Source organism: Miscanthus floridulus, chromosome 19, assembly GCF_019320115.1.
Source record: "Miscanthus floridulus cultivar M001 chromosome 19, ASM1932011v1, whole genome shotgun sequence".
Lineage (NCBI taxonomy): Eukaryota > Viridiplantae > Streptophyta > Magnoliopsida > Poales > Poaceae > Miscanthus > Miscanthus floridulus.
In genome coordinates, this window is record NC_089598.1 from 79,862,865 (window position 1) to 79,885,154 (window position 22,290).

General features: G+C 46.2%; 2 protein-coding genes and 1 long non-coding RNA gene across 3 annotated transcripts; all 3 read right to left on the reverse strand.

The window, feature by feature from the left end:
- Positions 1-1,926: 1,926 nt before the first annotated feature.
- On the reverse strand, positions 1,927-2,478 carry LOC136526228 (uncharacterized). Its single transcript, XM_066518968.1, has one exon. It carries the CDS (start codon positions 2,476-2,478, stop codon positions 1,927-1,929), a length of 552 nt encoding a protein of 183 aa, XP_066375065.1.
- Positions 2,479-3,564: 1,086 nt separating this feature from the next.
- Positions 3,565-7,277, reverse strand: LOC136529840 (receptor kinase-like protein Xa21). The gene is made up of 2 exons (XM_066522896.1): positions 4,313-7,277; positions 3,565-4,202 (listed from the first exon to the last, which is right to left on the reverse strand). The coding sequence occupies exons 1-2, from the start codon at positions 7,158-7,160 to the stop codon at positions 3,835-3,837; spliced, it is 3,216 nt and encodes a 1,071-aa protein (XP_066378993.1). The 5' UTR covers positions 7,161-7,277; the 3' UTR covers positions 3,565-3,834.
- Positions 7,278-9,182: 1,905 nt separating this feature from the next.
- LOC136527955 (uncharacterized) lies at positions 9,183-13,042 on the reverse strand. The gene is made up of 3 exons (XR_010776954.1): positions 10,565-13,042; positions 9,726-9,859; positions 9,183-9,622 (listed from the first exon to the last, which is right to left on the reverse strand). It is a non-coding gene; the product is annotated as an uncharacterized lncRNA (long non-coding RNA).
- Between the last annotated feature and the right edge of the window lie 9,248 nt (positions 13,043-22,290).

The window sequence follows — 22,290 nt, forward strand, 5'->3', positions numbered from 1 at the left end:
CGCGGCGAACGCTGTTGCGGACGCCCTATCACGGCGCGACACGGAGGAGGGCGCCATCTTGGCACTGTCTGCGCCTCGCTTTGACTTCATCGGCAAGCTGCTTACGCGCAGCGCCAGGACCCGACGCTCACTGCCCTCCACGACGAGGTCACCGCCGGCACGCGCACAGGCCCCTGGGCGCTCGTCGACGACCTGCTGCAGTACAACAGCCGACTGTACATTCCCCCGGCATCGCCCTTAGCTCGGGAGATCATCGAGGCTACACATGGGGACAGGCACGAGGGTGTCCAGCGTACCCTGCACCGCCTCCGGCGTGACTTCCACATCCCCAACATGAAGCAGCTCGTCCAGGACTGGGTGCGCTCCTGCGCAGTGTGCCAACGTTACAAGTCCAAGCACTTGAGCCCGGCCGGCCTCCTGCTGCCCCTGCCGGTGCCCCAGGGCGTCTGGACTGACATCGCTCTAGATTTTGTCGAGGCGCTGCCACGAGTGAGCGGCAAGTCAGTCATCCTGACGGTGGTGGACAGGTTCAGCAAATACTGCCACTTCATCCCGCTGGCGCACCCGTACTCCACCGAGTCCGTCGCGCAAGCCTTCTTCGTCGAGATCGTTCATCTCCAAGGCGTTCCGCAGTCCATGGTGTCGGACCGCGACCCCATCTTCACCTCGACGTTTTGGCGCGAACTCATGCGGCTGATGGGCACCAAGCTGCACATGACGACGGCATTCCACCCGCAGTCGGATGGGCAGTCCGAGGCGGCTAACCGGGTGATTATTATGTACTTGCGTTGCTTGACAGGGGACCGTCCACGGCAATGGCTGCGCTGGCTCCCATGGGCGGAGTTCATCTTCAACACGGCGTACCAGTCCTCACTTCGAGACACCCCGTTTCGGGTCGTCTATGGCAGGGATCCACCCTCCATCCGCTCCTACGAACCGGGGGACACGCGGGTCGCCGTCGTCGCCAAGAGCATGGAGGAGCGGGCGGAGTTCCTCTCCGACATCCGCTACCGGCTCGAGCAAGCTCAGGCGGTCCAGAAGCTGCACTATGACAGGCACCACCGCCACGTTGCATACCAGGTGGGCGATTGGGCGCTCCTCCGTCTGAGCCAGCGGCCCGCCGCGTCGCTCCCTCAGTCCGGCACGGGCAAGCTGAAGCCCCGCTTCTATGGGCCGTACCGCGTCACCGAGCTCATCAACGATGTGGCCGTCCGCCTGGAGCTACCGGCCGGCGCTCGTCTCCATGACGTGTTCCACATTGGCCTGCTCAAGATGTTCCACGGGCCGCCACCAGGTGCACCACCGGCGCTGCCTCCTCTCCATCACGGCGCCATCGCCCCGGAACCGGAACGTGCTGTTCGGTTTCGCTTGGCGCGAGGCGTGCGCCAGGCCCTTGTTCAGTGGAAGGGCGAGTCTCCGGCTTCGGCAACTTGGGAGGACATCGACGTTCTCCGTGCCAAGTACCCTGCCCTTCAGCTCGAGGACGAGCTGAGTCTCGAGGGGGGGGGGGGAGATGTCATGTGGGGGAAGACCTACACCAGGAGACGCCGAGCCAGAGACATGCGCCGGGCAGCAGAACGTGCGGGCGCATGCATGGACGCAGAACGCGCGGTGGTCGCGAGCACGGTGCATGCAACCGAGGATGAAGCGATCAGCGCAAGTGGCTGAAGTTGGAAAGCTATTTTTAGTTGTTAAGATATTATTTGCTATCTTTGATTAGTTCCTTGAATTGAGGAGTTTGTTTCCTCCGTTGGTTAGGGCCGATGGCTATATATTCCCTGTAAACCGAAAGATTGAATCAAGCAAGATCAATTACCTGCTCTCCTACCTCTCGCTCTCAAGCCCGATCGGCAGTGAGGGGAATAACCTCCGCATCGGAAGATCACGGCCGGAGATTACGAACTCCGTAGTCGAGGGCCGCCTACCCTAGATCATAAGGCCCTTGACAGAGTCTATGAAATTGTGGGTAGAGCCGGAGTCCAACAGTGCTAGGAAGTCGTGGCCGTTGATGGAAAGTTGTACCTGCATTGTCTGGCTCGTGGTGATTCCCGTAACTGCACTCAGTGAAATTTGGATGTCCAGCTCGTCCTGATGGTGCTGGTCGGACTTCTGTAGGGTGCTGGAAGTCTTAAATTTGCGAGCCAGTGCAATTGCTATTTCCAAGTCGGGGGGTCGTTGAAGTTGGATGTCTATTTCCAATGTTGATGCTAATCCTGCAGTGTATAGCATTCCTTGTTGAGCAATTGAGAGGCCTGTTACCTTGGTTAACGTCAGGAGGAACTGATTTGTATAATTGTCCAGTGCTCCTGTCTGACGGGTGTTGGTGAGGTCCCCTAGATGATTGTGGTGGAGTGGTGGCCTGAAGCGTCTGTCAATTGCTTCAGAAAATTGGGGCCAACTTGGGTGGCCAATTTCCTGCTCCCATCTGATGAACCAGGTGAGGGCGTCCCCATGTAGATGGAATGCCGCTAGGTGCATCTATTCTTCCTCTTTGGTATTTTGGGCGACAAAAAATTTGTTGCATTTGTACAGCCACTGGGACGGCTCCTCTGTTCCATTATATTCAGGGAACGACAATTTGTGGGAATTTAGCGGTCGTCGGATCTGGTGGTGTTCGCCCTTCTACATATCCTTGTTGTTCTGTTGATCGGTCAGTATCTCCAGGGAAACTGGCTGAACCGGCGTGATTGGCTCTGGGGGAGGGAGCTTGATGTGTTCTATGGAGGGGGTTGGGAGTAGTGCTCGTTCGGATGGTGGCACGTACTTCTGTTCTTCCTCCTGGTTGGTGGTAAAATTTTTTTTGAACATCTTTGCCCAACGATCGGTGACGTCGCGAATGTCCTCCATGGAGTTGTTCACAACGTGGCTCCGATACCAGTTGTCAGGCGCTTGATCACCTCGGCGACTGACGGGATCGGCTGGGGCCGATCAGCAGGCTGGGCGGCCAGTTAGGGCAGCCGTGTGGCTGCCTAGCGGCGGCGGCGGCTGGCTAGGCGGCAGGCTGGCCGGCAGCGGCTGGCCAGGGTGGCGCAGCTAGCGGTTGGAGCTGGCTGTGCGGCAGAGGGGAGTGGCGCAGGAGAGCAGGGAGGAGCGGCGGCGGCAGATAGAGAGAGGAGAAGAGGCGGCGGCAGATAGAGAAGAGAGGGAGAGGAGATAGAAGGGATTAACCCTAAACTTGCTTGCCTTCTCATTGTCTCCCTCATATATATAAGGGGGGTTACAATTGCTAATGGGCTTGGCCCAAGAGCCTTGATCTATAACAGCTGGGCCTATTGCCCCTCGTTACTTTAACTAGCCTGTTGCCTTGTTCCGTTGCCTTCTCCTAGTATAGGTCTTGCCGACCATGACACAGTCACGCTCTTGTCCAAAAGAATATTGTTTGGCTTCAAGTCACAGTGTGAGTTATGAAGACAATCCAAAGCAGATGCTACATGCAAAGGCTATATTGATTCTTTGACTTCGTAGTGCCTCTTTGACTACGATAGTGGGCCATTGGATGTAGCCACAAATCCACTTAACCATTTGGCATGTATCGGAATACCAAGGGCCTAGGGCCTTGAAGGTTGCCACTGTATAATCCCTCTAAGAGTATAAAAGGAAGTCTACCACTATCAAATGTGATGGGTTTTGTTAAATAATCCAGATCTACTTGGTTTCTTTCTTGAAAGCGAGATCTATTTGGTTGGGACAGACCGGGAACAATCAAAGGAACAATTTTTTTCCCCTTCAGGTCGGTCCTAATCAACTCACAATTACATCCATCATACACAGAAAAGAAGGATTGTACTTAATTGTAGTAATGAAATGGTAATCTCTAAACTGGAAGCTCACTTTTCACCCCAAAACATTTATGTTTGAAATGGAATTATTGATTGCATGGATTTCATCTGTCACATGCCCCATTCCTAGTCGATCTTTTGGAAATTCCATGGAGCATGAAAGGCCTAGCTTCATCAGAGGAATGATGCAGCTATTCATGATTAGGACTGCTTGATTTTTATTTTCAGCTATCTCGTGCATTATGTTAGGATCCAAGATCTCTTCAATCCTATCCGGAAATGCTGAGTTCACAAAGTTATGAAGGTTCGTGCCATTCCTGAATGCCTCATCAATAGGTTGCTTCCCCGTGAACATTTCCAAGAGAAGCACTCCAAAGCTGTAAACGTCTCCCTCAGTAGAGATCTCACTACCCATGCCATACTCTGCAGATTAATTTAACATTTGAACATGAGTAATTTTCATTTCCATAGTAAGAGTTCACTAGTTCAGTACTATCTTCAAAGATGAATAAAACCATAACAACTTGCATCACCTGGTGCAATATATCCAATTGATCCTTTAAGTCCGGACAAGCTGGTAGAACTATTAGTTGCACAAGAGGGATCATTGCACAAAAATCTTGCGAGCCCAAAGTCACCGACATGAGCAATCATGTCATGGTCCAATAGAACATTCTGTGGCTTCAAGTCACAGTGCACCAATGGACACACACATTGATTATGAAGATAATCAAGAGCAAATGCTACATGCTGGGCAATGCTTATTCTTTGAGCCAAAGTTAAAACTTTGATATTATTGTATCCGTAAGCCTTTGGATGTAGCCACATGTCTAGGCTCCCATTGGGCATATATTGAAATATGAGGGCTTTGAACTCTGCCCCAGAAGGATCTATAGTGGAGCATGAAGTAATGATTTTGACAAGATTTCGATGACGTATGCTTCTCAGAGCTTCACACTCTGCAGAAAAACTTCTTGATGCTCCATGGAAATTGAGGTTGAACACCTTGATTGCAATTGGGTTTGTATCAAATGCCATTGTGCCCTTATACACTGTCCCAAATGATCCTGAGCCAACCAAGTTGGTAGAGGAGAACCAGTTTGTGGCTTTAACAATGTCTTCATATGATACCTTTCCTTGTTCTCTGAAATCCTGTGCAGATGGTTGTGCTCTTCTTCGCTTTAAAAGGACAACGAAGAAACAAGACAGCAATATTGCAGAGACAGCACATAGTGGGATCAGTATCTTCAGTAGTAAGGATTTGGAAGTTATTTTGGAATTATCAGAGCAAAGAGGCAGACCTAGCATAGGTGCCCCAACACATAACCTCTTGTTTCCTTGGACAGACACTTTACTGGCATTTGCAAAGACACCGGTAGATGGTACTCCTCCACTGAAATCATTGAAGGATAAGTTTAAGTACTGTAAAGCATTGAGTGATGTCAGTATCTGTGGTATTTCTCCAGAAAGGTTGTTTCGAGAAAGATCTATCTCTCTAATGCCTTTCAAGTTCTTGAAAGATTGTGGAATGCTTCCTTCAAGAAGATTGTCCTCCAGACGAAGGGACTCCAACACAATACACTGACCAAATGCGGAAGGAATTTGGCCAGAGAGGCGGTTATTGGAGATATTAAGAACACCAAGATTGATTAGCACACCAATTTCTTGTGGTATGACCCCACTAAGTTTGTTGTGTGACAAATCCAGACCTTCAGAAAGTGAATCAATTTTTAATAGCTCGGTTGGTATACTTCCATCCAGTGAGTTGTGGGAAAAGTTTAGCAGCTGTAAATTCTTGCAATTTCCTAAACTTTTAGGTATGCTTCCATTCAGATCGTTCTCTCTCATATACAGCTCGGTCAGCTGTTCAAGATTTCCTAGTGAATCTGGAATGGGACCAGAGAGTCTGTTTCCTGATAAACTTAAGACTGACAAATTACTCATTGTTCCAATAACTGAAGGTATGCTTCCAACAAACTGGTTATCGTGCATCATAAGAACTGTGAGTCCTTTTAGGTACCCTATCTCTTGTGGTATGGTTCCAGATATCCGGTTCAAGCTTAGCCAGAGGGTGTCAAGTTGGGAAGACAGGCTACCTATTGAGCTTGGCAACTTCCCACTGATGTTATTTGACATAAGGCCTAAACTTGTCAACTGGGTGCAATTACTCAAGGAGGATAAGAAGGACCAATCCGGATCTTCAAGGTGGTTAAGGCTGAAATCCAAGTACGTCAAATTCTGCAAAGATCCTAAGGGTGGTATTGCTCTGGAGAACGAGTTGTTAGCAAGATCTAGAACTTGTAGGCTTGTGCAATTAGAAAGTGAAGCTGGAATCTTCCCTTCGAATTTGTTATCTTCCAAAATTAATGTCTGAATGTTTTGAAGCAAGTTGCCAATGTTATCAGGCAATCTTCCAACGAGTAAGTTATGGCGAAGATCAAGATAAATCAGGGCTGAGGTATTATAAAGGGAAAGGGGCACTTGCCCTGACAACCTGTTAGTCGTCAGTGTTAATGCTCTTAGGCCTGGTATATGGCCTAAGCTCTCTGGGATGCCCCCAATCAAGTTGTTCCCTTCAAGGTATAGGTACAGTAGGGAAGAAATGTTTGCTAGAGAGGGTGGTACAGTCCCTGAGAGTCTGTTTGACATGAAATTGAGATACTGCAGAGTCGACATAATCTTTGGAACTGTTGGTATGTGTCCAGTAAAATTGTTTTGTTGAAGATCTATACGGACTAGTGACGAGGAATTGAAAAGAACAGGCGGGATTTCCCCATCAAAGTTGTTTTTCCCAAGTTTAAGCACTTGAAGTGATGAACTTCTAGCCAATGATTCAGGAAGCTGACCTGTGAGACCATTGCTGGATAGATCGATGTACACAATGGAAGGACTACTGCCTAATAGACTGGGTATGTCTCCATTGAGTGAATTGGAGCTGAGATTGAGGTAACGAAGCATTTGTAAATCACCCAGCTCAGGTGGAATTTGTCCAGTGAGATGGTTGTCTGCAAGGTGTATCCTCTCAAGAAAAGTCAGGTTTGCAATGCAAGGAGAAATGATACCTGTGAGCTTCAAGCTCTCCAGGTCCAGCTCAGTGACACGATATGGTTGTCTCGTGTTATTACAGGTAACACCATACCAGCTGCAGATGTCGATGGAGGTGTTGCTGCTCCATGATGCCAAGGCTCCGGTGGTGTCAGAGAGCTGGGACTTGAAGCACAGGAGAGCAAGGCGGTCATCATGGGCCTCAGCATGTAGCCGGATCGTGGTGCCTTCACTGGAAACAGCTTCAGCAGGGTGCCTTGATGTTGCAAGAGCAAGGAGGCATGCGAGGAAGAAGCTAGAATGGAGTAGAGAAGGAACCATGTTGCTGCTTGCCATCTTCTGTGTTTGCCACCTTTGCTTTACTAGGAGTGCAGAAATGCTTCTTATTAGCTCTCTACACTATATGTAATCCTGTGAAGAGCACTATAAGGACATAAGTGTGAACTTGTAGCAGGCCAGGCCGGCAAATATGGAGGATTCACTACGACAAACTAAAGTAACATTAAGTTGTTGCACTAGAGCATGACAAGAAGAAACGCTTGATTATCCTATCTCTTGGCCACTGCTTTGTTCAGACATGCATGATTGAATCTGGATTGTTGGTCTTCTCCTCATTGTAGTCAAAATGTGGAAACTGTCAACACAAAGAAACTCATGGCATAATATATATATGCTCACTCCAGATACTAGAGGACATTGATTTTGTCCAGTCAAACTTTTGAAAGATTGGTTGTTAATAACATTTAAAAATTTTAGTTCGGAAACATAAGGATGATGTGTGTAAATTTGTCTTGTAAAGTACTAATAGTATCTTATAATTTATTAGATTTATAGATATATTCCATATTCTAATAGAAATAGTGTTCAAAGTTATTCTTTGACCATGTCTGGATATTTTTAGCATAGTATAGGTGCCTTCTCCATTAAACTTGTTGAATCTTGACACACAGTGATTTTTTCAAGTCCACGTGTCCACATCTTTGCGAAGTTTCTTTTCATGGACCCATCAGCCGTGCCTGTTCCAGCTACCAACATCTTCCAAGAGCAGTTTAGTCTGATGCCATAATTGCAAGAGTAGACCTGTGACCCATGGATTTGACACGTATTGCTTTTCAGCGTGGACATTTCTCGCTGCTTTACTAGACTCGAAAAGAAACATCAATTCATCAGAATCACCCATACCTTAGGTACACGTTGCTATAATGCTATGACTAGGATATTTTCTATACCATGGGATTAGTTATTCATCAGGCGCCTTTTTTTTTCCCTTTTTTCTCAGGCGACGACGGACATGAGCCATTCGATGATGATCTAACGGCTAAAGATTATGGTGCATTGTTCATCTTCCTTTTCTCGCCACTGCACCAGCCCGACCCACCACCAGCATCCACGGCTCCACTGCCGCCCTGGCCAGCGGCTCCCTAGCCGCCGGCCACGCCGCCCACTAACCACCGCCGATCGCACTGCCCACCAACCATTGCCGCCGCGCCGACCCCCCTCCCCTAATCCCAATCCCACGACCTCGTCGTCGACCCCTCGCCCCTGCCACTAGCACTTGCCATTCGGTTGTCCTACCCTGCCCCCTCGGCGGCTCCCCCTCCGCCTCGCTCGCCGCCGGCCAACCCACCACCACCGCCTGTCCAGCGGCCACCCTCGGGCCCGTCCCTTTCTAAGGATGCCGGATTCCAGTCGCCTGAACGTCACCCAAAATTCAGGGGACTGGATTGTAGGAAGCATGCCCTTTAATATGGTGCCATATAGATTGATATGTCAAAGGCTTATTGGAGCAAAATCCACAATCTCTTGTAGAAAGGTGATCGGAGCAGTTTATTTATAGCCACAAGTAGACATTGCGTATTATCAGTTATACTGTAGTTTGTTTAACGGGTGTCTACATGACATGGTATTGTCATAAAAACTACTAAGAAGTAGACCCGATCAAATATCGGGTTTGGGTCGGGCTGGAAAAAAATGATTGGGTCAAATCTTTCACCCAAGCCTGACCCGACACCCTGGCGGGCCAGTCGGGTTGGGCTATTTCTTGGGTTTGGTTTTTGCACTTTGGGTCTGGCCACGGGTCGAAAATTCTGGCCGGTCAGATGGCCCATGAACATGTCTACTAAGAAGTGTCTGGGTTGGGACTGCCCTGCTTTCACTGTTCAGAGTACATCAATCCTGAAATAGGGCATCACAAATGCTCTCTGTTTCTTCAAGTTAAGCCTATCAGGACTTAGTTGATCATTTGATCGGAAATAGAAATGCTTGCTTGAACTGAGATTCTTCAAATCCGCAACACGATAAATACAGGAAAAAATAGATGTGAACTGCTCAACTGCAAATGCCAAACATTGGGTAAATTAATGCCAAGGATTAAACATCATGATTTCATCTAGTACGTGAGCAATTTCTGCAGCCATCACTATGACTGATATACGCTAATTGCTATGATGAAGAATGCATTTTTGAGAATATATGCTTGACGGTAAGGATCTTGTTACAAACTTCATCCATTCCTGGTCGTTCTTTTGGTGATGCCATGGAGCAGGACAATCCTATTTTAACCAATGGAAGGATGCAGTTCTGCATCACTTTGGCTGCATTGATGCTGTCTTGTACCATGACGGGACTGACAATCTCGTAGATATTATTTGGAAATGATTGACCGACAAAATCTTGCAGGCTTATACCATCCTTTAATTTCTCGTCGGTCGGACGATACCCTGTTATCATTTCTAGCAGAAGCACTCCAAAACTATAAACGTCACCCTTGGTTGATATCTCTTTGCTCATGCCATACTCTGCATGAATGTTTGCAGATATAGTAAAGTTTGAATAATTCACTTTTTTACGATCCTATAAAGAACAAACAGAATAAACTACTTAGAAATAAGCTCATCTTACCTGGTGGGATGTATCCAATGGATCCTTTCAGGCAAGCCAAACTTGTTGAACTATGTTGAAATTCTTCTGATCTGGCATATAATATCCTTGCTAAGCCTCTCTCGCTTGACCAAACCGAACGCGTGGATCGCTACCTGGTTTCAGCCGCTTGGCATAATTAGTGATATAATAATAGTACTAGGATCGTGCGTGCGTTGCTACAGGCAAAACAAACACCGATAATGGCATACACTGTCTAACGCAGAAGTCAAATCATCATCAATAAAAAGAAATTGTTTATATTTCATTTCTAATTAATCCATCCCATCAAATTTTTTATTTGACCTAGATCCATTTGCAAAGGAAAATAAACATAACATATGCAGATAAGATGTCCTCGAAAAAATCTCTTGTATATTAATCAACATGTCAATTGTCTTGCATAGCCATTTTCACGCTTGGCAGGGACATCAGACTCCATGGGGTGTAAGAAGACTATGCATAGCTTGTCTGCACCAGAACATGCACGCTATTCAAATTTTTTACAAAGCCAACTGCGCGCAGACCTCGAGTGAAAGAAACAAAACACATAAAAGTGCTTCTACAAAAAAGGGTGAATCAAGCGCTGCCTATTATTATTTTTTCCAAATGTAGACTTCATGTAAATATGGTGAAACGAAACACAACACATGTAAGTGCTACTGCTACTAAAGTATGATGATCAATAAATTACAATATCTGAAAAACCATTCTAGGTTTCTAGCAGTGTTAGTGTCTACTGCATCAAAAGTCAAAGCTGTCTTCTGCTTCAAGACAATTTTCAGATAAGTTCACCAAGTCATGATAGCACATCGACTTGCCTCAATGCCTCCTCATCGTTGCACACATCCAGCGCATGCCCTGTCCTCGTCACACATCTATATATGCATGCAGTTCAGCATGGCACCCTTGTGGCCTAGCATCCAAAGGCGCCATTGCCTCGCCACTCCCATGCCCATGGCCATCCAGCATACCAAGCAGTACACACCACCGGCTGGTGGTCACTATCCCCATTGCCCATTGCCATCCAGATCCAGCACGCTGAGCAACATGATGGATGCCCATTTGTGGGTATCTTTAGCTTCAGGGCATTCCTTTGACCGGCGTACCTGCAAAGGTCAAGTGCATCAATTCAAGCCCAGGGATACAAGAACGAGACAAAGGAAAATGTCTAGTTATGCTTAAAGCCCAGATTTCCTAAACAGTTACATACACTAAACTGAAGGATCAGTCATTTTCTCAGAGAAATTGTGATTCAGCTTTGATAATAGACTTCATAACTACAATTGTGCAAAATATAGATGTCACCTCATTTGTCGATCAGACATGTACCAAATTCAAAGTCTCTCTAAGAAAGATTAAGTCCACCCAACTCTCTTTCAAACAGACTTTGCCAATAAAGAATAATGTCTGCAACACCGCTGAACCTCAGCAAAAGAGACTTTGCTATCATCTTCGATGCAGTCTACCTACCTACTACCTACTCTAATGGTACTCATTTGTCAATGCTCAATATAAAATGGTTTATTTAACTTGAAGGGGAAGGTGTCCGAGAGTAGCTAAGAAAGTTCAGAGTTCTGAAACTCTGCATCCAAACATTCTGCAGGCACCTAGGATGATTTGAACTCACCCAGGTAAGCATTCTTGATCTCTACTTGTTGTTGACTGTAAACTAAAAATTATAGTTTAGAAGGAAAAAGGCGTGCATGGTATGAGACGTTGTAGCATCATACTGAATATAATCCAAGGCTCAGCATTAATTAAAGGAAATAGCAACCAAAAGAAACTACTTCTGGTTAATAAAAAAGTAGAAAAAAGAAACTTGCCAGTGCTGGTTATATCTCTAAATGCACTGCACCCAATGGGAGCTGCCATCATACTACTGGAGGATTGTTGTTAACCAGAGGCAACCCCTAAAACCAGCATGTCATAGTTCAGGCATATTCCAGTATTGTAGATTTGTGGTCAGACATGTTTTTTCCAGAAAAAGAACATTGCATTACAGTGATTGAATTTTGCGAAGGAGGGTTGTCTTCCAAACATGACTCAGATCCTTCAACATCATATGGGAAGAATTAGGTGAAGGATATGCTAAAAGATAACTACCTCAAATATAGGACTCAGACTATATCTTCAATCACTAACAGATGAAAAATTTTAAGGAAAGTTCCAAATGACCAAATGAGAATTGTATAAACATAAAGGCATGACAAAATAAAAACGCGCTACAAGTATATATCGACTAATGAATGAAAGGATAAATATTTTAGAAGCTAAATACCACTGTAAAAGTTGGTGGCCTACTGATCTGTAATGCTTGCAAGTTACAGATTATGTGCACTGACCTGATACTTGCCTATGAAATAGTTCTATTCTAGATTGAGCTGCCCAATGTTCTATAGAAAAAAAAAAACTTAAATATTCTATTCCAATCAAATTGAACATTCTAGTGATCCATGAATAAACATTTTTATATGTAGGAAAGTAAGTGATAAGCCTAGCCTAAGAAAATGTATAACATTGGGGAACAAAAGCAATCTAGGAGAGGCATGAGTTCAGCGGTACAAATCCTCAGTGTGAATAGAGAAAGCTGTAAGAAAGCAATGGGTACAATTCAGAAAGAAAGCAATGGATCCTTGATGTTTTCAGTCATTGCAGCAAAATGATGTCACTATGAACAGGATAAAGTTAAATCCCATCGGCAACAAAGCTCAGCAATGTATGTCCTAGCCATGTCCTCGTCGAGGCAGCCGAGGTTCCTGAGGAGGGAGTAGAGATCTCCGCCATTGATGTACTCCATGAAGTCGTCTGCAGAAGCGGAGGGGGATCATCACGAGGATGAGATGAGGTTGGTTCGCGATGGCCTTGTCCTCCATCGCAGATCCCAGTCACATCTCTGCCTGGTCCGGGGCAGAGGAGGGAGGCGGCAGCGCGAAGGGAGAGTCGCCGCAGCTTGATCCAATCGGCGGAGAGGGAGGGAGGCCCACGCTGGTGCGGTGGACGCCCTCGAGGCCCACGTCCTCAGGAAATCACTGCGGAGGAGGCGGCGTCATGGCGATGGGCGAGGCGCAGCCGATAGTTGGAGGCGGCGTCGGCGCGTCGCGACGGCGCGGGTGTGACGGGGAGGGAGAGGAGGAGGCGGCACGGCGGCGTGGGCGAGCACAGCGCAGGTGCGACGGGGAGGGACAGGAGGCGGCGGCGTGGCCGAGCGCGGCGCGGGTGCGACCGGAGAAAGAGGAGGCGGCAGCGAGGGCAAGCTCGGGGAGAGGGATCTCGTGAGGGGAGTGGCGCACGCGATGTAGCCAGGCGGGCGGGTGAGCGAGCGAGCGAAGCGCCGGTTAGGCGTGCGAGCGACGTGGGAGCGAGCGGCTTTCGTGTAGCACTTTTCACTTTCGGGAATAGTTACGAATGTTTTAGTCATAAATTAACGAGTACAGTCTTACGGTACTTCGGTAGGAAAGGACTGTATAACAGAGGTGTACTAAAAGACCTCCGCGTTATTATAACATATCTACTCCAGATTTGTCCAGTCAAGCTTTTGAAAGTTTGGTTGCCAATAACTTTTAAAATATTTAGTTCGCAAACATTAAGAATGATGTTTAAAAATTTGTCTCATAGAGTACTTATATTATCTTATAATTTATTAGATTTATAGATATATTCCATATTTTAATAGAAATATTGTTCAAATTTATTCTTTGACCATGTCTAGATATTTTTAGCATAGTGGATTAGTTTATAGGTGTCTTCTCCATTAAACTTTTTTGAGTTGTTTCCATACAGTCATCCTGTTCACGTGTTGGTTTTAGCTAGACTTATTTAATCAGTCAACAGTATTTTTCTCTCATAAAAAACCAGCATCAGCTAGCCCAAACCAGCACCAGCACCGACTAGCGAACAAAGTGAGTGATTTTGTCAAGTCCACGTGTCCACATCTTTGTGGAGTTTCTTTTCATGGACCGATCAGCAGTGCCTGTTCCAGCTACCGACACCTCAGACTTCCAAGAGCAGTTTAGGCCCTGTTTAGATTTCATCCAAAATCCAAAATTTTTCAAAATTCCCCGTCACATTAAATCTTGCGGTACATATATAGAGCATTAAATGTAGGTAAAAAGAATAACTAATTGCACAGTTTACCTGTAATTGACGAGACGAATCTTTTAAGTCTAAATAGTCCATAATTGAACAATTTTTACCAAATACAAACAAAAGTGCTACAGTAGCCAAAAACCAAAAATTTTCGCATCTAAACAGACCTTTAGTTTGATGCCATTATTGCAAGAGTAGACCTGTGACCCATGGATTTGTCCCGTATTGCTTTTCAACGTGGACATTTCTCGAAAAGAAACATCAGTTAAGTAAGGCTAATAATACAGCTGGCTTGCTGGCTGTAAGGTTTATTGTAGCCTTCTCTCAGCCTACTCATATAATAGTTAGCTCTTTACAGTTAATACATGGCCCACTTGTCTCTCTCACAGACTTTCTTGGTTCTAGTGCCCAAGCCGGCTGTAAGCTTACAGTCCGCTTCTCCTCTCTCTCCTCCTCTCCCTTCTCCACCTCAGCATTTAGTTGGCTTACAGCCTGTTATTATACTTGCTCTAATGAGAATCACCCATACCTTAGGTAGTCTGTAGTCACGTTGCTATGACTAGGATATTTTCTATACCATTTGATATGGTGCCATATAGAACAATTTGCTGATTTGGCAATAGTATTAAGGAGGAGAGAAGAAAAATACAAGGAACAGATCTTGCACAAAAGCTAAAGTTTAAGAAACCACATAAAATCCATTGGGATGGATATCACAAATATCAAGACAAGATTTTTTTTTCTTGAGTACACAAGAGAACTATATATCATTACATTAAGGAAGTAAAATATTTATACGAAAGGCACACAAACTCACACCACACCTTACTTGTTCAAGGAATGCACGCGCTTCAAACTCAAAAAACACTCAACCGGAACAACTAAAACAACATTTAGGAGGTCTCATTTTCTTTGGTGAATTTTAGGAAAAGTTCCGGTGTTTCGTCATCGTGGATCACAGAGCGCTTTGATTACTTGGACCCACAGACTGATGAGGCTCAGATCGACAGGTTCGTTAGAGTGTGGCTCTGGCACTTCCTTGGTGCTTTCCTATTCCCAGATGCCTCGGGCAACACCATCAACTGGATCTTTCTTGACATACTACGCCAGCCGTGGGATAACATAGCGGCGTACAGCTGGAGCGGCGCAGTCCTAGCATGGACGTATCGACAGCTATGCGTTGTCTGCCGTCGCACCTCAGGGTATGCGAACCTTAGGGGTTGCTCCTACCTACTTTAGGTTTGGTGTTGGGAACGATGGCCCGTTGGGAGACCCCTTGTTACTGGTTTCCCTGTAAGTACTTCGGTTCACTATATTCTTCGAGGCAGTTACATATGATGAAATTATTAATGGCTAATTCATTATTGTATTCAATGCAGCATTAGAATGGGCTTGATACATTGCCTACAACTCTGTATATCTAGACGCAAGCAGAGTTAGTTAGAGGGAATGCAAGATGCAAGCACAGGGAGTACACAGACCGTCTCGATGTCCTGACATAGCACCAGGTTACGCTCTCTTTACTATCATACATGTGTCTTGTTCGATGTACACTATATCACAACCTAACTCAATTATAAAATGTTCAGGTGCATTGGTGTCCTTGGGATGCTCCGGAGCTCTAGGACTATCTGAGTCCTGTCACTAGGAATCCTATACTATTTCTAAATTATCCTAACCACTTTTATATATTCTTTCTCTCTTATACATTTGCATCCGGAACCCTTTTCTATTCTTTATTCTTTCCACGCCCTTCCGTCTTTAGATTGGCCGACAAACACGCTCGGGAGAGAGAAGATATGCACAACTCCGAAGCGCGTAACTTTACATGGAACATGTGACTTTTTCCAAGTTCTAAAAGATTAGGAGCATGAATTAGGAGTTGTTGGAGAGGAGTTTTTTCTCATCTTGCTAAAAACCAAGGATTTAGGAAGGGATTTAGAAAACTCTTGAAGATGCTATTACTTGTTCAAGGAATGCACGCGCTTCAAACTTAGAAAACACTCAACCAGAATGTCGATGTTTCACCACCGATAGCCTGCCACGAGGGTACCCGGGATAGTATGTTCGGGCTTCGACGTATGCTGAACTCGATGGTTAACGCAAGAGACAGTCGATTTATCCTAGTTCAGGCCCGCGATCGTAGATCGAGTAATAACCTTACGTCCAGTCGGCGTTAGCCTTTGCGTTGGATTGATTGTGATATGTTGTGTTGTACAATTATCGTCCTCTTCTCTCAGGAGCCCTGCCCTCCTTTATATAGCCAGGAGGCCAGAGTCCTAGTCGGTTTACAATGAGATTTTCTAGTAGGATTACTTAATAGTTCTACTACTAAGATTACATGGGAAGAATCCTAATTGGACTAGATCTTCTCTCTCCCTTGCAGGGTATCCTGTGGGTCCCGCATCGATAAGCCCCCGAGCACTTCATGGTTGAGCTCTGAAAGTCTCGCTTTGCTCCTTCAAGTCTTGTTGAGTAGGAACAAAATGTCATCCGAGTGCTTTTTGGAGTGAAACCTTGTAGCGCTTCTTGGAATCTTCGAGTGGTGAGTGCTTTTTGAAGAAAAAGTACATCTATCTGGTTGTAGCCCCCGAGCCTCTTGCTATTTGGAACAAGGAGCTGGAGGATCTTGTCTTGAAGTTGCTCTGATTGTTCGTTGAAGTTTTATAAAAAAGAACTCGAATATGGCTCGTTCCGGGTTCTTTTTGTCGTAATGTCTTGAAGTGGTCTGCGTTGAGGAAGTCTTTTGGTGACGTGCGTTTTTTCGAAGAAAAAGTGCACTCACTGAGTGTAGCCCTCGAGCCTCTTGCTATTTGGAACAAAAAGTTGGAGGGTCTTGATCCTTTATGTTGTTTGAAAATTTGTGTTCTGAAGTAGTCCCTGAGACTTGGATTATGTCATCATCCGAGTAGTTTTGCGGCATCTTTCCGAAGCGGTCCTTTAGTCTTGGATTAAACCATCATCCGAGTAGTTTCGCGGCATGCAGCCTCCGAGCTTATGTCCAGGTTCTTTTTAGGTGGGTGCAATTTTTTGTAAAAATTGCACTCACTGAGTGTAGCCCCCGAGCCTCTTGCTTTTGCTTGCAAAAGTTGGAGGGTCCAGATTCTTGTCTTCAAAAAATTCTGGGGCTATGTATCCCGCAGCCCCGTGCTTTCTCCGAGTTCTTCTCTTTAGAAAAGAAGTCGGATGAAGAGTCTTGATGTGTCGTCGTCGTTGTAGTCTTGAGTTTCTTGTATTATTGGTCCTTTGTCTTTGGTTCCGAGCCTCCGGGAGTAGTTGAAATGAAGGCCGAGCTCCCTAGCTTAGTGTTGATTAAGCTATGATGCTGGCCGAGCCCCCGAGCGTATATCCGTGTTGTTTTGTTCAGGAAGAACTCGGATGTGAGGTCTTGGCGTATTCTTTGATAGTCTGCTGTTGTCAGATGTAGTTGTATGGTGGTGGTTGAGTGTAAATGCCTTTTGTTCATGGGTTGTACTGTGCTGGTATATTCTTTCGAATATGCCCGTCTTCGAGTACTATTTCTTCTCGCCTGAGTCATCCATTATTGAGTCCTGTCTTTTCACTATATCCTTTGTTAGGCTTATTTCGTTGGTACTCCTAGTCCATGTGCGCCGCTCCTTTGGTCTATAAATACTGTCCTGGAGTGCTTGTTTTCATCCATTGGACATTCTGTTGAAACCTTCGTGGTCATGAACATGGTAGTTTGTGAAGTAGAGCAGCCCCCGGGCATATTTTGTAGTTCCTGTGTGTCTTGTCGTAGCTGGAGGAAGTCTTGTGATAGGGATTAGAGGTAGGCTAATCCCACGACAGCATTGTGCCAGGATGTACGTGGCGGTAGTTGGAGGAAGTCTTGTGATGTGGGCTTCGTTTCTTCATCGGGCAGTTCTGGGTTGATCCTCGTCGCCTGTCCTGAGACTGTCCGGTGCAGATCAACATCATATCCAGCATCACATCAGTCTTGGGTAGATAGATGCCCGCCGGCCTTCTCTGCTCCATGTTGTCTTGTCGTGCTGCCAATTTCTGCCTTGGATGCACTGTGTCCGTCCTTTGAAGAAAACAATGTAGCTGATGGCGGTTTGTCCTTCCGAGTAGCAATTTGGGACACGTAGTCATTCCAGAGCCTAGCCGTGTCTGTGTTCCTCTTTGCTACTTTGCTTTTCATGATGCCGAGTTCGTTGGGTCTTGTAAGATTTGTAATCTTCTATTTTTGAAGTCGCTTGTAATGTAATGAATCTTGTCTTCTGAGTTGTCTTTTACTTTTCTGCTGTGATCCCTGTCGTTCATGAGATTACCGAGTTCTTTCTTAAATAACCGGGTTCTTTTGTTCCTTGTGAGGTAGCCCTTTCTTTCTTCTTTCTTTCTTCTTGGTTTGACGGGTTGTTCTTGTAGCGATCTGATAACCCTACCGTGGTGCTAGACGGATAAGTCTGAAATCTGCCCGTTGGTTTGTACCGTTGTGTGGATTTGTGCCCTCTGTCGTTTTAGCTGCGTCAATAAATGGACCGTTGCGTTCTCACACGGTGTTTTAACGGGCCTCGTGGGCCGTTTTTATCACTAAAAATCTATTTAAAGACCTTTTATCTTACTTTCCTTTGCGGCCCAGCTCTTGCCTTTAAACCCTAGCTTTCAGAAATCCACCGCCGTCATTATCGCCGTCACCCGAGCACCACCATCCTAGCTTCATCTTTCCCAGTGCCTTTTTGCTTCCGCTAGTTCATGGGAAAGAAGAAAACCGCAAGCAAGTCTCAGGCGACCTTCGTGGACGAGGAGTCATCCCTTTCTTTGATCGAAAACCAGGAGTTCGTGGCCATGAGGGCTGCTCAGAAGGTTTGGTCGGCTCCAACAACAAGCGAAGACCAGCTGCACGAGCTCGTTAGCGACGGCTTGATCCAAAGCAAAGTCATCGCTGAATGGAGAGTTCCGGGCAAGCATCGGATTCCAGCTCTGGGTCCTGGTGAGATTGTCCTCTTCATTTTCTTTGTCCGCGCTGGACTTTGCCTTCCTGCTTCCGCCTTCCTTCATCAGTTTCTTGGTTATTTTGGGGTTAGTCTGAACCATCTAACTCCCAATGCCATTCTCCATCTTTTTGTTTTCGTTCATCTTTATGAAGCTTTCCTTGGAATCCCTCCATCTCTATCTCTTTTGCTTTTTCTTTCGTCTGAAACCTCAACCCCGCCGTGAAGAAACCAACGTTCTTGGTGGTTGCGGGATTCAGTCTCGCCAGGGTCTCAAGATTAAGTTTTTTGACTATGACCTGGTCGATTCTGTAAAAGATTGGCATGCCGAGTGGTTTTACGCTGCCAATTTGATCCCTTCCCTCATCGTCCACTCTGGATCTGGTCCTGTGGTGAATGACCGATGGGACAAGAAGCTTGAGTCACCTGCTAAGATTCAAGTGATCCAGCCACTCCTTGATAGGATTAGCATGCTAAAACAGTAGGGTTTGACCGGCTTCGGTATTGTTTCGAGCTTTCTTCGTCGTCGGGTTTAGCCTTTGAAAGAGCGGGAGCATCTTGGCTTTGAGTATTCTAGGGCTGAGGATCCTTCACGCATGGTCCCAGCTCTTGAGCTGACTGGTGAGGAGGTACTCGAGCATCTCCAGAAGATGCTGAAAGGAGTGAGCGTCATTCCTCCTGCTGTCTCCGAGTTCTCAGCCAACAACCCACCCCCAGCTGTGAGTTGTCTATCTTTTTATTTGAGTACTTTATATACTCTTGCTACATCCGTTCTTGCTTAGCTTTTCTTTGTCTCGGTGTTTTATCCTTTTTCGTAGGAGCTTGGGCGGAACTTTGTTGACCCGATCCCTCTTGATGTTCTCCCCGCTATGGCGGAGACTGGGGATAAACTTGCTGGAACTTCTACAATTAGTAAGTCCCAAACCTCTACCACCCTTCCTGGGGTTTCTTCTAGATTTGTTGATGTATATGAAGAATATGTTCCTCATCTAGTCCCTCGCGGTCCTCGTAGTGTCCCGAAGAGGGGGCGAACGGATGGGTCTTCATCTGGCCTGCCTATCTCCAAGAAGCCTCGCAAACCAAGTACTCCCTCAGGTACTCCAGTTGTTGCTAGCATGCTCTTAGGTGAGCACATTTAATACTCTTTGTTTCTTTATTTTCCTATTTCTCTCTTGAACCGAGTACTTTTTATCCTCTTTTCAGTAGGTGCTCTGGTTTCCTTGGCTGAGGAAGAAGAGGATGATGAAGTACCCCTCATCATGCGGCAGTGAGTTGTTTTTCATATTCCTGTTGCATTGAATTTCTCTTCTTTGTCTTGACTTTTAGTCTTAAACTTTTTGAAGTAATCGGAGGTCGGGTGTGAGTTCTTCCGAGGCTCCCGTGCCGACTTCTTCTGAAACTCCGGTGTCGAGTTCTTTGGTAGCCTCGGTACCGAGCTCTACCGCTCCTCCAGTGCGGAGTTCTTCCATGGCTCCAGCCCTGACTTCTTCCGTGGCTCTATTGTCAGCTATCCCGCTCCCGTCGCCGGGTGGCGGGGACATTTTTGCCATCGTGGTTCCCCCTGCGAGGCCTTCTTTTGGCTTCGCAAAGAAGAAAGTGGTCGGGTGAGTAAATTCTGGCTTTTATCTTTTTGGCTTCTATCTTCCTTCTTCTGGTTCTTATCGGTGCTTCCTTTTATCACTTTTTAGTGTTTCGTTTTCTCTTGTTTCTTCATTGACTTCTTCTCTGCCTCCCGCCGTGCCAACGAGTTCTGAGCCTCAGGACTCACAACATTCTGTTGATGAAGTTGCTGCGGGGGCTTCGGAGCTACCTGGCGAAGTTGCGGACTTGGCCGCTCCGGAGGTGACTATGGCCGTCGTGCCGAGTCCTTCTGAGGGTTTGGCTCCGGCTTCCCTGGAGGTTGCTTTGGTTGCTCCTTCTTCGCCCCAGCCGGCCTCTCCTTCCCCTTCTCTTGCTTCCGGTGGTCCCTCTTTTTCCGGTGACGTGGTGCAATAGTTCAATGCCACCCATCGGTTATCGGAGCTGACCATAGCCTGGGGGAGCTTGTTGACCCTCACGACTTCTTTTGGTGAAAAGCTCCAGGTAGGTTTTACTGCCACTCCTTTTTTACATGCTTGTTTTTCTTCTGTCCTTACGTCTTGTTTCTCTTTGCCTCTTTTTGCTCAGTCTTTCTCTCGTGATCATTCTGGCTTCTTTTTCTCATCTGAAAATGAGAGAAAGTTGTCTTCTGAGGTGGACGCTCTGAAAGCCGATCTCGACCTTCTCCGGGCTGAGTTGGAGACAGAGCGTCAAATGCACCAAAAGGAGGAGAAGACCCTTCATGCCCAGGTAGTGGAGACGGAGAAGCAGAGAGATGCCGCGGTGGAGTCTGCGAAGAATGAATGCAAAGGTGCTGTGGGTTCTGCCTATTTCTTCTTATATTTTGACTTCTTTTTTCGCTGACTTGTTCTTGGGTGTCTTGTCTAGTTCTCCGAGTTGAGAAGCAGAAGCTCTCGGAGAGTATCGATGAAATGAAGGCTCTTGTCCGCTCTAGTCATAATAAGGCTGAGGAGGTAATTACTCAGCTGAGGAAGAACTCGCCTTTGCTAAGCTGATTAGGCGTGGAGCTGACAGAGATCTTGTGCAGGCCCAAAAAACTATTGAAGGCTTGTTTGGGAAACTAGCGACGGCTACTGAAAATTAGAATGTTTTGTGGAAATCTTTTCATTCAGTAGCTGATGTTCTCCGAACTCCAGCGGATGACGGGCAATCTTGGGCTCAGTTCATTCCTCGGATTCCGACTCATTTCCAAGAGTTTGCGAAGAAGTGCGCTCAAGTATGTACCAAGAATGTGCTGGCCTAGGTCCGGGTCCTTGCTCCAGAGGCGCCTCTGTCTAAGATAGCGGAGGAAGCTGATAGCCAAGAATACCTTGATGCTGTTGAGAGGATGGAGTCTGAGGTTGAAGGTTTAGCCAGTAGGGTTGTAGATAGTCTTAACATTGATATTTCCCTTCCTGATGACAATGCCTGATCCAATTGATCAGCCTCTTGTAATATTACACTCCTCTTAAAATAAAGATTCTTTATTTTCGTTGATGTATTCTTTGCCCGGGTGTGGTCGGATTTACTTGACTTGCTGAGTACTTTGTCCTGTTTTCGTCTTTGCTCAACTCTGTGTGTTATCCTGACGAAATCCCTCGATTTGTCGAGTACTTTTCTCTTCTTCCTCTTTTGTGATCCGCCGAGTACCTTGTCTGCGCTTGGCAAACTTCGACAGACTTGTTAGGTGTAGATCTTTGCGTTGACAACCTTTCGTCTGCGCTATGTAAAACGACTCGGCATTGAATGTTGCCTTGACAAACTTCGGCATCCGAGTGCTTTCTTGAGTGGCGCTTGTGCTTTTCTGAGGAAAAGAGTATTCCTATCTGGATGTAGAGTATTCCTATCTGGATGTAGCCCCCGAGCGTCTTGCTTTTCGAAACGAAGAGCTAGAGGGTCTTTTTAAGCTTAATTTCGGTCGACTA